The 18,346-nt window shown below is 43.3% G+C and overlaps 1 protein-coding gene across 1 annotated transcript in view; it reads right to left on the reverse strand.

The window, feature by feature from the left end:
- The window catches only part of ZDHHC21 (zDHHC palmitoyltransferase 21), a 62,773-nt gene extending 44,973 nt beyond the window's left edge, over nucleotides 1-17,800 (reverse strand). The window contains exons 1-3 of the mRNA XM_077475117.1: nucleotides 17,664-17,800; nucleotides 12,155-12,357; nucleotides 760-858 (exon numbers count right to left, since the gene is read on the reverse strand). Coding sequence (XP_077331243.1) covers nucleotides 760-858; nucleotides 12,155-12,308 — 253 coding nt within the window. The 5' untranslated portion in view covers nucleotides 12,309-12,357; nucleotides 17,664-17,800. The remainder of the gene's footprint in view (nucleotides 1-759; nucleotides 859-12,154; nucleotides 12,358-17,663) is intronic.
- Nucleotides 17,801-18,346: the final 546 nt, after the last annotated feature.

Raw genomic sequence — 18,346 nt, forward strand, 5'->3', positions numbered from 1 at the left:
CACCAAAAGACAGCTCTATTTGTGAAAAAATAAATAAATAAAAAAGGACGTCAATTTTGTTTGGGAGCCATGTCGCACGACCGCGCAATTGTCGAGACGCAGTGGCGAATCGCAAAAAGTGGTCTGGTCTTTGGCCTGCAAAATGGTCCGGGGCTTAAGTGGTTAAGCTACATAAATTCAACAAAACAGTTTAATGCTTTAGCGATTAATAAACAATAAGTGATCAATGTCTGTAAGTATTTTCAGTTCTATAAAACCGTATGAATTGTCTAGGAAACATGTACAGTATACACCAAATGATTGAATAAAGGGGTATATGAGATAAGGGGACTCGCTACAGAGGGTACCTGTAATTACATATGTACATAATTGGTAAGGTTGAATAAATAGTCCATCCAGTTCAACCTGTGTGGGGGTGTGTGTGCGCTCACATCAAAAATCATGTCCCATATCCCTGTATAATGTGCTCGCTAAGATGCCCATCTAGGAGGTTTTTTAAACTATCAATACTTCCCATTGACAGCACCGATTGTGGAAGGGAGTTCCACATCCTTACAGCCCGACAGTGAAAAACTATTGAAATACTCTGCATTCAATGCCTTTTTTTTTTTTAAAGGGATATGGGTTTGAAAAAAAATAAAAAATAAGAACAAACAAGGAGGCTACATTAAACTGTAGTGTTCATTTTGCCTGGTGCTGTTGTACCATATGAAGGCTATTTTCCCAGCTCACAGCAAGAATTCAGCTCATACCGCTTACCTGTGATGGGGATTTTTGGACTATCTTGCAATTTGCCAGGGTCTGCAGTGGATGCTCTTAAAAGTGAGACCACGCAAAATAAGGAGGCACCATAGTAAGCTGAAAACGAAAAATTATAAATTAGTCACATCATTCATTATTAAACATAAAATACCAGAGTATTCACCGTTTTCCTATACTATCATACTAGGTGAACGAAGAGGTCTGGTAAAAGGATAAGTTAACCATTAGTAACATGTTACACCCATATTCAGAGTGTAACATGTTACTAAAACAGCAACCCCCCCCCCCCCCCCCCCAATTGTGATAGCGGGCACTGGACCCTCTCCTTGCAGCCACTGTCACAATTTAAAAATCGCATGGCTGTGCAGGCTCTGCCACTCGGATTTCAGTGACTGAATGAACTACAAGTCCTGTCTGCCACTGTGGCAGATGGCTTTTATTTCTCAATGAACTGCAAGGGCACTGGCAGGCATCCTCGTAGTTCATGGATTCCTCCTGCTCTTCATTGACTGGACTGTACAGGAGGTAGAAACCAGACATTGCCGCAGGTTCAACGTACTGCAGACTTTTATAGGGAAAACAATGATTATAATCTTGACTGTTCTGGCATACTACGTAAAACCTCTATTTTTTCTGATAAAATAGAAGACAAATAAAAAGTGAAACCAACCAAAAAAAAATAATACATTTTACATACAACTGCCACAAGAACCTTTATCTATTTCGATATTGGAAGCTTGAAAACCCTTTGATCAGCAGTACTTGCACTAGAAGAGGAAGTATGGGCATTCTCATTTAATTGGTGCTGCACATCAGTATGCTATTCTTACTCTTGCTGTCCAATCATGGGCTGGAAAAGGCCAACCAAGCTGCACATCAGTGTGCACACAGATGATGCTTACAGACATAAGAGGTAAGGTAGAACATACAAAATATATGGGACACATCATTTAAGTGTATTTTCACTTTTGCAGCCAAATAGAGATAATATCTACTTTATATTTGTCAAATGTTCCCATTCACATATAAAAATCCAATTTTTTAGATGATGCTAACAGCTTACCTGTAAAATCCTTTTCTTGGAGTACATCAAGGGACACAGAGGAGCATAGTAATAACTATGTGGGTATATAGGCCACCTTCAGGTGATGGACACTGGCATACCCAAGACAGGAAGTTCACTCTCTATATAGCCCCTCCCATACCAGGAGCACCTCAGTTTTTGTAGCAAAGTAATACACATAAATCCCAGAAAGAGGGGAGGGACCTCTGTGTCTCGTGATGTACTCCAAGAAAAGGATTTTACAGGTAAACTGCTATAAAAATCCTATTTTCTTTATCGTAGATCACAGGACACAGAGCAGCATAGTAATAACTATGTGGGACGTCCCAGAGCAATGCTATTTGAGGGGAGGGAGACACAACAAGCAGGGCACCAACAGACTTGAGGACCTATACTGCTGCCTGCAGCACACTGTACCCAAAGGCTATATCCTCATGCCTTTCTACAGCCACCTGATAGAATCTAGTGAATGTATGGACTGAAGACCAAGTTGCGGCCTTACAGATCTGAGCCATGGAGGCTTGGTGATGCACTGCCCAAGAAGCACTAACTGCTCTGGTAGAGTGTGCCTTGACAAGGTGGAATCTTACCTTTTAAACCATAGGCCTGTCCTTTCCTAGGACCTTCTGTCAGCACAAACAAGACATCAGTCTTTCGTATCTGAGCAGTCATCTTTAAATAGACCTTGACCACTCTCACTACATCAAGACAATGTAGTGACTTCTCTTCCCTAGAACAGGGTTCTGGGAAAAAAAATGACGGTAGGACAATAGCTTTCTTCAGGTGAAAACCTGACACCACTTTAGGCAGAAAACTTGGATGAGGACATAACACCACCTTGTCCTTGTGAATATATAAATATGGTTCTTACCTATGCTATATTTCCGAGGGTGCCAACCCTTGGATTCACACCAGGAAACATAAGCCCTCCACACTCTATAATATGATTCTGGAAGCTGGCTTCCTTGCATTAATCAAGGTAGAAACTGATCCGGAGAGCCCACGCTTCTTCAGAATGTGGGCTTCAATAGCCAAGCTGTTAAACTTTGTTTGTTGTTATGTAGTATGGAATATTGGCCCCTGCGAGAGTAGGTCTAGACATGGTGGAAGGGTCCATGGGTCCCCTATCACCATCTTTACAATTTCAGCATACCAGGACCTTCTGGACCATGCTAGGGCTACAAGAATCACCGGCAAGATTACTACAAGGCTGACAGAATTTGTAGGCATTCATTCACAGAATTATAAATGATTGACAGCCACATCAAACGCCCAAACTCTTTTAAAATTGTGGCAGCAAGTGTGTGGAGAAGATGCCCGGCCCACTGTCATTGTTGGGGGGGGGGGCTGTAGGAGCGGGAACAGGTTACATGTTCCACCCTAAAAAACTGGTGGAGCAAGTAACACGTTCCCAAAAGTAAACTTATCCTTTAGAAGAGGGGACTGGAAAGTCATGTTTACCCTAATTAACCCTATCTGTACTATAGTGATAAAGCTCATAATCAGTTGTAAACTAGATTTGAACACTGTCCTAACAAAAGGGTTACAGATCTTGAGGCTTTAATTTTAGTATGTTGTGTTAATGAGGAGAAATTCAGTCTGCCCCACATGTGGAGCGTTGTCCTGCAATTTAAGCTGGATACACACTTTACAACTTTTGCTCGATTTCCTTTAGATTTACCTTCAACCATGTAGTGCAAGGGCCTGCTTGATTGCATATAAATTTAAAGGGTTTAGGTTTGACCTCATATTATATGGTTTTGGTGAATCTAAAAAGAAAAAAAAAAATCTACAGAAAATTGTATAGTGTGTCTTAATGCCACTTGGCTGAAACAGGTGAGCTTATTTCTGTGCGTTTAAGGTAAGCAGGTTTTTCACCCATTTGGTGGAAGTGCAAGTCACTTGAAGAAGCAAATTTCTCAGCCCTCTGGGCAATTTTTTTTTTTTTTGTATGAATTGATCAAGTATCACAAACAATAGTTGTTGTGCTGCACTGATTATTCTATTTTTTGTTCTGTGGATAATCCTGCTCCAAAGAACAACTAGAAACAGACTGGTCAATTCTGCTTTAAAACAGACGTTGCATGATTAAACCTGTCCCTGTTCAAGTAATTCTGGGAATCAATCATAACAATCTAAAGAAACTGAAAAGTGACATGGCAGTGGCCTAATTGTGCAGTGGCATAGAGCAGCTCTGTATTCTGAAAGGGAAATGTCTTTACAGCTTTGTGCCATTTTCCAAAGAAATCTAGAAAATATATATGTCTGAAACACACTGAAGAAAACTGGAAATAAAACAAGCAAATTAATATTATTTAGAATTCACTGTTGGAACTAATGGGGAAAATTAATATACTTAACGTGAATGGGTATAGGTTACATTGTCATAGTTTAGGAAATAGATCTACAGCATTAAATCAGTGCAACAGTCAAAACACAGTTAATAATGATGTATTAAAAAGCACCCACTCCTTGGTGATAGATGACAATATATTTGGGGCCACTGCTGTCAATACTGTCTCCACTAGTGGGTCAAAAAGAATGAATGAATAATAGACAGAGCCTGCTCCACCTATTGATTATACTAAATACCGGTGTAATGATTATCAGTGTTAGATAACAACTTAGTGAACTAATCTATTACAAATAAAATAAACATATAAAGTGCATACATTAATATCTGTGTAGACCAAAGTATAATACTGGTAAATTCATCAAAGAAATCAATGGAAATTCATGAAAACTTTACAGTGACAATTAAAGTGCATATAGTGTTGGCTGTGCAAAACAAAGTATTTTCCTTGTAGAAAAATTACTGTTGAGCACTTTGTCCCCTTGGTGTCAATCCATACACCTCATGGTGGGGCTGTGAATACTCCGCACTCAGATGTGTTAGACTCCCTTACCTTATAACAAGAGTAGTAGGCAAGTAGGTAGGATTGCTCCCGCTGTAATGGTTTACCTCCAATAATGGTTCCAGGATCAAAAATGTGCAGGCATATGGTAAATAGAAAGAAAAACTATAGTGCAAAATCTATAGGCAGTTTATTGAAAAACAGCATCATAAAATCCATTAATGGTATGGCTATCAAAAATTACCATACTGGACGTCACTAAGACAGAAAAACAGCCCTTCACGCGTGCGAGTAGTCTACTGTGCTTGTGAAGCTTTTGATAACGTCGCACATAGATGCTGAAACATGTTAAGCTGAATCTCCCATACATCACCACCGGCCCAAAGAGTGGAACGCATGCTATGCCCTAAGCAGCGACCACTACTCACAAACGTGTAGGGCCTTTTTTCTGTCTTAGTGATATCCAGTATGGCCATTTTTGATAGTTTTAGCCATACCATTAATTAATTTTATTATGTATAATGCCCTTTTTTTTTTAATAAACTGCCTGATGATATTACACCGAGGAGTTTTTCCTTTCTATATACCGCATATCTGCACATTTTGATCCTGGAGCCCCGGAGTCACCATTGGAGGTAAACCATTACAGCGGGAGCAACCAGAGGATATCGTAGTGGGATTGGTTCCCATTAAATGACCTACAAGCAGTCGACTCCTCTTGCTATAAGGCAGTGATGGCGAACCTTGGCACCCCAGGTGTTTTGGAACTACATTTCCCATGATGCTCATGCACTCTGCAGTGTAGTTGAGCATCATGGGAAATGTAGTTCCAAAACATCTGGGGTGCCAAGGTTCGCCATCACTGCTATAAGGTAAGGAAGTCCAACACATCTGGTGAGTGCGGAGTATTCACAGCCCCCACAAGGTGTTGACAGCAAGTGGACAAAGAGCACAACAGCACTTTTTCCACAAGAGAAAGTCTTTACCAGTATTGGAATTTGGTCTACACAGATATTAATATGGGTTTATTTTATTTGTAATAGATTCATTCACTATAAGTTGATATATGACACTGATAATGATTACACAGGTATTTAGTAAAATCAAAAGGTGGAGCAGGCACTGTCTATTATTTATTCAGTTAATAATGAAGCATATTAACATTGTTTTAACATTTTCTGGGAAAAATATGGGAGGTCTGCATTACAGACCTGCCCAACTAGCTGGCAAATACACTGGCTTCAATACTTTGACTTACCGACCTTTAAGTAGCATGCATCTTGACTTTAGTGGTTACATGATTGTTTGAGCCTCAAGACTCAAAAGTATTGTCCCCCCTTGAGGAGATTTCCCTTCACTTTCTGTCCCAGATATGCAACAGAAAATGAGGGGGGGGGAGTTGTAAAAAGTTAATGGAAATCCGCTTTAAGGCCGAATTCACACTGGCTTGCTGTAAAATGGATGTATATTTCACGTGCATTGACACACATTGATGCATTTTAGATATATTTGTTGTGTTTTGGAGATTTTTGCAAAGTTTTTGGTAAACAGGCTACTAGCACAACAACCCTACTCCTCTTTTCCTTACTCTCCAGTCCCTCAAACATGGCCACTGATTTGGTAGCACTACAAAGCAAACTTTTTTTTCCCCCTTTACTTGAGTTGCATTACTCTGATCTGCTTTGCGATAAAAATGCATACATGTTGCATATTAACACAAGGCAACACAAGTCAACGCAGTACTGTAGTGTGAACAGGGCATAATTGTTTTTTTTAGGTGTCCTTGTGTTGATTTGCATTTTTATAGCTGCACTAAACGCAGATCAACACACTACTGTGAATTAGCCCCAAGTTGTCTTCCGCTCTAAACTGTGACCAGAACACGTATCACCAATTAGATATTTCCCAGATATTCCTGTTCTGATGATAATTAAAAATTTCCTTTAATTTATCAGGTGACAATGGTCACCAGGAAAAATGAAATTAAAGTCCAACATAAAATAGTTGCCCAAACACGAGTTGTTCTCAACTCGCTCAGTCCACTAGACATGCTTACCAATCCCGACAAGCAACCTCCTGTCAGAGATATCCTGGCCTTAAGATTTAGGAGAATGGGCCTGCTCAGAGACTGAAGGAGTTCATATCATAGTCTATTCATTCAGCTGCAAAGACCCAGAGTTAAATTGGGAAAACATCACTGCCTGGAATGAGACCACCATGAGACCCAGTACCCTAACAGACCACAGGATGCTTTTTGGATTGCAGGATCCAGACATGAGCTTAGAGGGCCAACACTCGAAACATCCAGGCTTGGGCAGTGTCCAAGACTAGTCCTAGATAATACAGGCAGTGGGCGGAATCTAACGCAGTCTTCTGTAGATCAAGAAGCCACCCAAAACTCGAAAGTGTTTATATTGACCACCGTACATTGTTTGCCAAGGTGATCCTTTAAGAGAAGGTTATCTAGATATCAGATTCCTTGTGGATTCCCTGACAGCACAGCAGGAAAGGGGCAAAAACACTTGTAAATACCAGAGGGGCTCTGGACAGGCCACAGGAAAGACCCACAAACTTAGAAGTGCAGCTCACCCACCACAAAGTGGAGAAACCACTAATGTGGTGGAAAATCATGGACATGTGTGGATATGTAAATATGCAGGCTTGATGTTCATTGATGCCGAGAATTCCTCTTGTTTTAGCAATGCAATCACAGACCAAGCTGAATCCACCCAGAACTTTTAGACCCACAAGAAGGTGCTGAGAACCTTCAAGTCTCGGAAGGGGCAAATGCCACCATTGGGCTTCCGTAAACAGTTTTTTTTTGTTTTTTTTTAATGCCCTGAAACTATTCCTTGGAGGGAAGTGGCACAATCATTCCAAAAGAGTGAAGTTTCTGTAAGACAGTCTGGAAGGCCTGAAATCTCATCGATAGGGTGTGAAGGTTGGAGGGGACAAAACGGAGAGGCAGCAGTGAAATTCCAGCATACACAGGCTGATAAAGTCTGTGTGGTGGTGCTAGAGGTGGTAAAAAAAAATAAAAAAAACGTTCAAAGGAAGCAAGCAGGGCTGTCATCATAATGGAATAGAAACCATATTCCTGGGGCTGCAAAAAACACAAGTGGAGAGGCACCTCTGTAAAAGCCGGCTCCGGAAGGTGGCCTCAGAACGAGGCGTGGAACACAAGGGACAGCTGGCTGCAGGAGGAGGATGCGTTTCGAGAGTGTGCACACTTGGATGTACTGCAAGTCGCATGCCTTTCTCAACAGCCAACTGTCCCTTGTGTTCCAAGCCTTGTTCTGAGGCGGCCTTCCAGAGCTGGCTTTTACATTTGTTGGAAGAGATATTGCTACCGTTTTCTGCAAGGAACGCATATGGCACAGGACTTGGGAGCATCATCCTGACATATTGATACCATGCTTGTTACCTTCATTCAAATGGGAGTTGATCTTATTGTGTTATTAAAGTTGCGTTTTTAAAAAAAAAAAAACGACTGCACCCAGAGAATGACTTGGGCTTCCAGGACTTGCAATGGAAATTAGCGAATTGGTTTTTGTAGGCACCTTAGCTTTCTTAATTGGTAAGAGCGCTTTGTTAGGACATCTAATTACTCAATTATCATCCATCAAACAAAACCCTTTCTAAGCATCTCTTCCAAACTGGATCAACTCTGCAGCCAGAGGATCCTGTGCATTTGTACAGACATGGGAGCCAGGAGAGAATCTTGGTGCAGGGAATCCACCTAATCGTCTACACAGTAGCACAAAGCAACCGAGAGGAACTCAAATTAATGAAGTACTGGAAGTACTGAGGGATCCATAAGGATTAATCCGGGTTTGTGCGCCATTCGCTTGGTCCAGACTGCCAGAGTTTGGCAAAAGTCTATAAACATCAATATTCTTTGCATGGCCAAGCTCGACAGAAAAGAAGAGGGACTCTAATTTTTTGCTTAATGGGTCTTTGAAGACTGACAGGCCAAACCAGAAGAGATTTGTTCAGGTCAGATTCACCAAAGGCACTTTCCACCCTGTGTGCTAGGCCACTTCCACTTGGTACTGCTGTGCAAACCTCTGAGAAGGCATTTACATTTTTGTTTGGCCTCAGCGAGCCCTCTCAGGCTGGCCATAGATGGGTCATTTTTTTTTGTTTTTTTTGTTCAACCAGCTGAAGTGGCTTAGGAACAACTCTGTGAGTGGCCCAGAGCCCTGATTTGAACCCTGTTGAACATCTGCAGAGAGATCTGAAAATGGCTGTCCACCGCCAGTCCCAATCCAACCTGACTGAGCTTGAGAGGATTTGCTGAGAAGAATGTCAGCAGATCCCATATATTATAGGCTCTATGTGCTCACTTATCAAAAACTCTAGTTTTGTTCCTCCCCTTGCAATTCTTAAAGAGGAACTTCACTCCCCAGATTTAATTATATTATTAACTCCTTGCTACCTGGTATGGTGGATTAAGCTAGCATATTCAAACACCCAGGAAATCCAGCGCTGTCTCGCTGTGACCCGCCAAAAGCTGCTGCACTTCGGGGGTCCTGCACCACCATCTACTTTTGACGCTCACTGAACATGCATAGCAAGTTTTTTCAGCCGCAAAGCTTCCTCGGATTCAAGCAGGCTTCGGGCCAGAAGGGATCGGGGAGTTGCTCTCGTCTAGGTGAGAAATGCGGAAGTGCAGACTGCGCCCTGCAAGAAAAGACCCCCCCCCCCAAAAAAATAAATAAAAAGGAATTGTTGACAACTGAAGCAAGTGGGGTGGGTGAGGGAGTACAGATAAATAAAAGTGAATTTTTTTTTTAATAACGCCAGGTGTGTGAATAAAGAATGCTTTTAAAAGAGCAGTCAGTTGCTGAAAACTAAAGGGTTAGATACCTTGCTAAAAACAAAATAAATAAATCACTAAAAATATAGGAATGTTCCCCGTGACTAAGTCACTCTTTGACGAAACGGACATCGGGAGGGTGGCGTGCTGACATCATCGCTGTCTAGGAAGGGTGTGTGCCAGCTTTTAATATTTCTAAAAATGTAAGTGCAATATTTTTGCTTATAAAATAAACTGTGTTTTATGGACTTACACTATGGTGAGTTTTCCTTTTTCATTGGGATCGTGATTGCTGCTTACTGGTCTGCTCTTTGAGTTTGGATCGTTTAGCTTGTTCTCATTCTAACCACAGCGGATTCCTGCCATGGATGTCTGGAGGTTGATTTGACGCCACAGATTTAATACTACTGGCCCTGTATCGCTTACCCTTTGGTAAGCGCATATGTTGTGTGGTGGAGGTTCACAAGCACTGGTGTTTCTATTTGCACAGAAGAATTTGATTAATGCCGCGTACACACGTAGCCGACTATCCGGCGGACTTAGTCTGGCAGACTTCCCGCCAGACTGTCCGTCGGACTTTCCAAACAGGCTACTTGCCCACACACGGCACTTTTTCAGCGGACTAATACGGCGTACTAAGTCCGCCGTACTATCCGCCGTACTTTTGAAATGAACGGACTCGCCCACACACCCGGAGGAAAGTCCCCTCATTTCGAGCGCCTCTCCAGGTAGGCGGGGCTCGCGAAGGAGACGTCGCTGGCCCCGCCACCTGGTATGGACTTAAAGGGGAACCCCAAAGCCGAAAAAAATCAGCGTGGGGGTCCCCCCAGGTCCACATCAGACCCTTGTCCGAGCACGCTACCCGGCCGGCCAGGAAAGCGAGCGCCCCCCCCCCGAGCCGTACCAGGCCGCGTGCCCTCAGCATCCTCTGGGACTGTGACACCATAATGGGCGGGGACATCATCCGGTGATGTCCCTATATAAGTCGCTGCGCATCGTGTCGGAGCCATTGTGAGCGGAGGGAGCTATGAGTTAAGATCAGAAGAGAACAGAAGAACAGAAGGCGGCGGTGAGCCCGGCAGAAGAGCTATAAGAAGGCGCGGTGGCCCGGCAGAAGAACCGAAGAGGGGAACAAGACCCCCGAAGTCGGAAGAAGGGCGGCGGCGAGGAAGAAAGCCGGGCTCCTCCGCTAGCAAAAGAGCTAGAAGAAGATAGCGGAGGAGTCCGGCGAGAAGACCCCCCGAAGACGGAAGACCCACGGAGCTGTGCAATAAACTATTTTTACCCTGTGTTGTGTTTTTTTTTGTACTTTTTTCACAGGTGAACGGGTAGGGGTACATTGTACCCCATACTCAATCACATAGGGTGGGGGGGTCGGTATTCGGGGGCCCCCTTATTAAAAGGGGGCTCCCGGATTCCGATAAGCCCCTCGCCCGCAGACCCCGACAACCAACGGCCAGGGTTGTCGGGAAGAGGCCCTTGTCCTCATGCCCTCAACATGGGGGGTGCCTCCCCAAAGCACCTTGTCCCCATGTTGAGGGCACGCGGCCTGGTACAGCTCAGAAGGGGGGGGGGGCGCTCGCTCATCCCCCCCCTTTCCTGGCCGGCCGGGTAGCGTGCTCGGACAAGGGTCTGATGTGGACCTGGGGGGACCCCACGCCGATTTTTTTCAGCGTTGGGGTTCCCCTTCAAGTCCATACCAGGTGGCGGGGCCAGCGACGTCTCCTTCGCGGGCCCCGCCTACCTGGAGACCTGCTCGAAATGGGCGGACTTTTCTCCGGGCGGGAAAAGTCCGTTCATTTCAAAAGTACGGGGGACTGGCACACACACGGCCGGATTGTCCGCCGAAATGCAAGTCCGGTGGGAAGATTGGAGTGCAAAACTACTTTCTAAGTCCGGCAGACTTTTTTGACCCGAAAGTACGATGGAGGCTACACATGGGGGGATTGTCCGGCGGACTTGAGTTTGCCGGACTTTTCCACCCGATTGTTTGATCGTGTGTATGCGGCATAAGTCACCATTTTCACTTCAATCACTGGACTTTTGATATAATTACTTTATTTATTTTATTTTAGGATTTATTATTGTTATCACGTATTTATCATGTATTACACATTTATTTAATCACATGTTCATTCATGGGTATGATTTTATATTTATTATGGTGATTTTTTTGGTGTCATTTAATGTCATATATTATTACATTATTTTAGCTTAACTTTATGCGCAGCTATATTCTATGTTTTAGTTGCTGAAAACTGCCTGTAACCATTAGAGTCTGTAGCAATACAAAAAAAAAAAATACATATTGCTGTGACTGACCATATACAGTGTCACAACTGTGCAATATTAGGGAAGATCATAGGCTGCTTTTGGTTGCAAAGTCCCCATGTCTGCAAACCAACCAATGTTGTGAGATCGTATTCCCCCCAATTTGTTTTACTGCATGGGAGGAAGAAACCTACAGCCTTTTCCATGTAGATCTTACAGAAAGAAACAAATCCTTTCCACCTAAAATGACTATATACCGTATTAAAGGTCTATAGATGTGTAGATTACTAGAATTCTTCTCTCAGTTTCCGCAATGGGTTTCATTTAGTTTTCTGTCTTAGATACACAAAATGTGTAAATATGAGGAGGATGCACGTTACATACCCCATATGGCAGCAGCTGGGATGTGTCCGTCTTCAAAGCGGGGGAAGAGGATGAGCTGTGGAATAAACAGTGTGTTGTACAGCCAGATGAAGAAAATAACCCCAACACAGCACCATCCCTGTGGGTCAGCAACAAAGTGTATAGGCAGCCCCATTCTTCATAGTCTCAACACGTCTAAGCGAAGAAACTGTCTTGGCACAAATCTGCAGAAATGAGCACAAATGTGTTAGCAAAATGGAGTGCTTTCAACATTTAGCAAACGGCAAAATTCATCTCTCTCAAAACTCAAACATGTAAAAGGATTTTTTTCTCGCTATAATGGGAGCGCCAGAAGTACCTTTTGACATTTAAACATCATTTTCACTGCTTATGTATCACATTACAATCGATAACTTAAGGGAGTGTCCATTGTACGATCAGATTACATAGGCTAATGCTTTCCAAATGCACACAGAAACATTGAGTCACAGGCAAGTGGAAAGCACAAATGACAATGGAAGCACATTAATACACTAAGGAAAATAAATGTTTGCAAAGAGTTTCTAGGTAGATGATAGGAACAGCAGGTGGGTAATGGAGTAACTTCTGGCTGCTGGAGGCTTTCCATATTATCCTATGACATCAGAAATACCGCATTTAAGTAACAATAAACCATTAGTATTTAATGGTACCCTAACATTTTATATTCCTGATATATGCCTGTGTTACCATGTACTTATGTTCTCTTTCTATTGCTTCCTTTGTGTGAAATACCTAGTGATCCTGCCAGCCCAGCTGCTTTGCTATTTTAAACTGACCATGCTAGGCATGAGAGCACATCCATTCAATAGTCAGACTTGTGTTAACATTCCCCCCTGCACACTGTACTGCTGTTTCTCTGCTAGATCAATGTTTTGGGGGGTTTTTTTTTGTTTTTAAAGCAAAAAGGTAGAGGAGAGATTTGGAGGTCTTCTGGACCCCAGATCCCTCCATAAAAAAGGACCCATCATCCCTTATTTTATTACAAGGGATGATTTACAATAGGAAAAAAAAAATGTAAGCGCACCCATCCCACCGTGGTTGCATGCAGAAGCAAAAGCATGCGCAAGTTGTGCACGCATATGTAAACAGCGTTTGCACTACACGTGAGGTATCGCCAAGAAAGTTATAGCAAGAGCAATAATTCTAGTGCTAGACCTCCTCTGTAACTCTAAACAGATAACCTGTAAACATTTTTAAAGTATCTGGAGATGCCTGTGGATAGATTATAATAATCTATCCACAGGCATCTCCAGATACTTAAACCACTTGCCTACTGGGCACTTAAACCCCCCTCCTACCCAGACCAATTTTCAGCTTTTGGTGCTCTCACAATTTGAATGACAATTACCCAGTCATGCAACACTGTACCCAAATGAATTTTTTGTCCTTTTTTTTTTTATCACAAATAGAGCTTTCTTTTGGTGGTATTTGATCACCTCTGGGGTTTTTATTTTTTGCGCTATAAATGAAAAAAGACCGAAAATTTAAAAAAAAAAAAAAAAATTTTTCTTTGTTTCTGTGATAAAATTTTGCAAATTATTAATATCTTTTCATGAATTTTGGCCACACTTTATACTGCTACATATCTTTGGTAAAAATAACCCAAATTAGTGGATATTATTTGGTCTTTGTGAAAGTTAGAGAGTCTACAAGCTGTGGTGCGAATCATAAAAAAATTATCAAATCTTATGTATTGGTGATGTCATTTCATGCAACCCGACCAAGCCAGGAAAGTATAAAAACCCCCCTTTTTTGAAAGTAGACATTCCAAGGTATTTAGTAACAGGCATTGTGAGGTTTTTGATGTTGTCATTTTTTCCCACAATTCTTTGCAAAATGAAGATTTTTTTTATTTTTTTCCCCACAAAATTGTTATTGTAATAGGTTATTTATCTCACATGGCATGTGTATACCACAAATCACACCCCAAAATACATTCTGCTACCCCTCCTGAGTATAACAATACCAAGTGTGTGGGACTTGGTCACAGCCTGGCCACTTAGAGGCCCAGCATGCAGTGAGCGTCGTCACATAGCATAAACTACACATCTAACTTGTTCACTACCTATTACACTTTTGAAGGCTCTGGAGAACCAGGACAATGACACGTGACACTGATGACAGATGGCACTGATACATGGCACTGATGATAAAGGGCACTAATACGTGCCACTGGGGACAGGTGGCACTGGGGACAGGTGGGCATGTGTGTGTGTGTGTGTGTGTTTCACTGTGTGTGTGTGTGTGTGTGTGTGTCACCAGCCGGTGTCTCTGGTCCTCATTGGCTATATGGATAGCAGCAGGAACCATTGGCTGCCACTGCTATCAATCAAATCCAATGATGCGGGAGCAGGGTCAAATCCTGCCGTCTGTGCCAATGGACGCAGTAGCAGAACACGGGAGTGTGCCCACACGAGTGCCCCAATGGAGAGCGACTCTCCAACAGGGCCCTTGAGAATAGAAGGAGGAGCCAGGAGCGCCAGAAGGAGGATCAGGGCCACTCTGTGCAAAACCATCTGCACAGAGGAGGTAAGTACGACATGTTTGTTTTTTAAAAAACAAACCTTTACATATCCTTAAAAAGGAATGACCTTCTGCAGATGAAGTCAGAAACCTGTCAAGTAAAAAATCTTGTGTATTTTTTATTAAATGCTCTACTGTTTAATCCCTTATCAACCCTTAATTTACTCTAATCCGCCTTAACTCCTTATTCTCCTCCATTTAATTATTACTACTATTATAACTACTATTTTATAAGCTATTAATAATTAAAAAATGTTTTTTGTTTGTTAATATTTTTACACCTTTAACATACACCAACATGTTTCACATTAAAAAAGCACTATATGTAAAAAAATATATATATATTTTATTTCATTTGTAAATAACTTTTCAATGCTTTTTTTAGGGCCACTGTCACCTGCCACCCAGATACAGCGTGTCACTTGCCACTGTCACCCAGATACAGGCTGTCACTTGCCACTGTCACCTGTCATCCAGATACAGCGTGTCACTTGCCACTGTCTGCTACTGTCACCCATTTGCAGCATGTAACTTACTATCAGATGCAGCGTATCACTTGCCACTGTCACCTGCCACCCAGATGCAACCTGTTACTTGCCACTGTCACCTGCCTTCCAGATACAGTGTGTCACTTGCCACTGTCACCTGCCTCCCAGATGCAACCTGTTACTTGCCACTGTCACCTGCCATCCAGATACAGCATGATTGTCACTTGCCACTGTCACCTGCCATCCAAATACAGCGTGTGACTTGCCACTGTCACCCAGTTGCATCGTGTCATTTGCCATCAGATGCAGTGTTTCACTTGCAAACATCACCTGCCACCCAGATGCAGCTTGACACCGTCACCTGCCACCCAGATGCAGCCTGGCACTTGCCTCTGTCACCTGCCACCCAGATACAGCATGTCATTTGCCACAGTCACTTGCCACCCAACTGCAGCATGTCACTTACCAACATCACCTTCCATCCAGATACAGCATGTCACTGTCACCCATATGCAACTTATCGCCGTCACCTGCCACACAGATGCAGCTTGACACTGTCACCTGCCACCTAGATGCAGCATGTCATTTGCCACCCAGATACAGTGTGTCACTTCTCACTGTCACCCAGCCGCAGTGTTTCACTTCCTACCAGATGCAGCGTGTCATTTGCCAATGTCACCAACCACCCATATGCAGCTTGTCATTACTTATACTACTTCTGGCAGTGGCGTCTGAGCGAGTAAACTTCCACATAGAGGTGGGCGATGAGAGATGATGTCATCTTTCTGCTGCCCGCCACACCACTGACAGAGATTGGCAGAGACTGCAGCGAGCACCGTGCAGGGACAGGGGGAGGAGGTTTGACCAATATCAGTACATTTCTGAACAATGCCGATAATTGGAATAATTTGAATATCGACCCCCGATAATCAGCCTCTCTGATAAATCGGTCAACCCTTAGGTTCCAGCTCTTCCATACTCTATGCAAAACAAAGTTTTTGTCAATGGATATACAAGTTGGTCAAAGATTTGTCAGTACCTAGATCTAGAGCTGCACAATTAATCTTTAAAAAAAAAAATTGTGATCTTGATTCAACCCCCCTCATGATCTCCATGCAGAATTTCCTCCCACAGGTGCTTCTCACGTTAATGCGAGCTCCCTCGCATGGTGAGAAGCATCTGGGGGCACGCTCCCGTGATACAGCCGGCGGCTATAGCCACTCGCTGTATCACACGGCCCAGGCGCTCCGCATCAGTGGATATGATTGACAGCAGCGCGAGCCAATGGCTGTGCTGCTTTCCATTCATCCACTGCAGCCAATCAGCGGCCAGGCTGAATGGTGGAAAGGACGTCGGGGGACGAGCGCGGGACTTTCGAGGGGGTCAGGTAAGTAAAACGGGGGGGCTGGGGGCACCGGGACTGTCAGATGTTTTTTTCACCTTAATGCATAGAATGCATTAAGGTGAAAAAACATTTACCTATACAACCCCTTTAATTGCTGAGACACAGCAGTGGGCACCATTGGCACCCGCTGCTGTCAAAATTAGTGAACAAATAAATATAGAGAGGGGGTGGGACAGAGCCTTCATGTCTGAATGGACAACACAGGGCAGCGGCTCAGGTGGCCCCATAACAAGCTGCTTGCTGTGGGGGCACTCAGCAGGGATTAGGAGCACTGGTGAGGGACCCCAGAAGAGGAGGATTACTTTAGGATTGTTAAAAAAAAAAAAAGTGTATGCAAACTTGAATTGAATGACATTCTGTTTGGAAATGCACTGTACATCTTATAAAGCTTTCATTTTGATTCCAAATAAAATATTTGGTTGTCCCCTTTATTTCATCTTTGGTTGCATCTTGGTACGTTTAACGTCTTTCCAGTCACATCCTGTCTACATGACTTCATTGGTGATGTCTGCAGGACATTTCACAAGGTGGATTTCCTGATGGTTATTGTAAAGCACATTTGCATAACAGGATGTCTCCATCAAAAGCCCATTTAACTGGGTGACAACATAGGAGCACAATGACAAGTCAGAGCATTGTCACCTGCTACAGAAAATGCCTGAAACAAAGACCTTTTGGCAGGATCAAATATTCTTTTGAGGATAGCTGCAGATATGAAAATATTGAAAACACTGTTTCAATTTATATTAATAGGTTAGAGATCAATGAAATGTTGGTGATTGGGGGTTACATAGCCTTTAAAAATGTGTTATTTTATACTAAAGAGAGATGAGTTCCCTATGCCATGTTAGGTGATGGCATAAAAAGACAGGGAAGGGTTACCATCAGCAAAAAGGTGTCCCCTCATCCAGAGACAGAGCAGCTCCATAGCACACACTGTCACTAACAGCACCCATAGCTGGAGCTGCAGGAAGACCAGCACTTCAATGCTGTCAGTAATGAGAGCCCCTCTCCCCCACAGCAGGCACAACACGTGCCTCTTCTATTCACAATGCTCTACGCAGAAACTCACCGTATAAACAGCGACCCACGGTCACACTGTGCTCTCTGAGTGTGTTCAATCACCGGCTCACTTCCCCATTGTCATCCACCCACTGCTTCCTGTACCACACACGCCCCGCCCCACAACACACATCACCAGGCGTCCTCTACTACACACAGGAGGGACACTTCCTCTTCCTGCCGAACCCGGCCAATGGGAGCTCTGTCTCTGCTTTCCCTCAGCTGACGTCATGAGCTGCTTTCCTAGTTCACTAGCATAACGCGCTCACTATAGCAACACGCTGTGTTGTGCTGTGTGTTGCTGCTACAATAATTATTCCATGCTTCCTTGTTATGGCACCTTTTCCACACACTAAAATACAAGCATGGCTTCACAGTGGCATGTAAAGTCGCAGGGGCCTCTAAGGCTCTGTTTCCACTACTGCAAATTGTGCGACTTGACACGTGAAGTCGCATGGCAAGTCAAAATCCATGTATTTAATGGTCCCCGTTCCAATTGGTGCGATTCAAGTCGCAGCGACTCCAAAAAAGGTTTTTGCACTACTTTGTTCGGTGTGACTTGTTCTCACCGGTTGCATGATATCACATCAAAAATTGCACAGTAAATCGCACGACATTGGAGTCGCAATAGTGAAAACCTAACCTTTCATCTGTTCCTTGCTAGAACACACTGGTTAAAGCGGAGTTCCATCC

This window comes from Lithobates pipiens, unplaced genomic scaffold, assembly GCF_037356315.1.
Source record: "Lithobates pipiens isolate NorthernLeopardFrog02 unplaced genomic scaffold, aLitPip1_a1.2 Scaffold_13, whole genome shotgun sequence".
NCBI classification, from domain to species: Eukaryota; Metazoa; Chordata; class Amphibia; order Anura; family Ranidae; genus Lithobates; species Lithobates pipiens.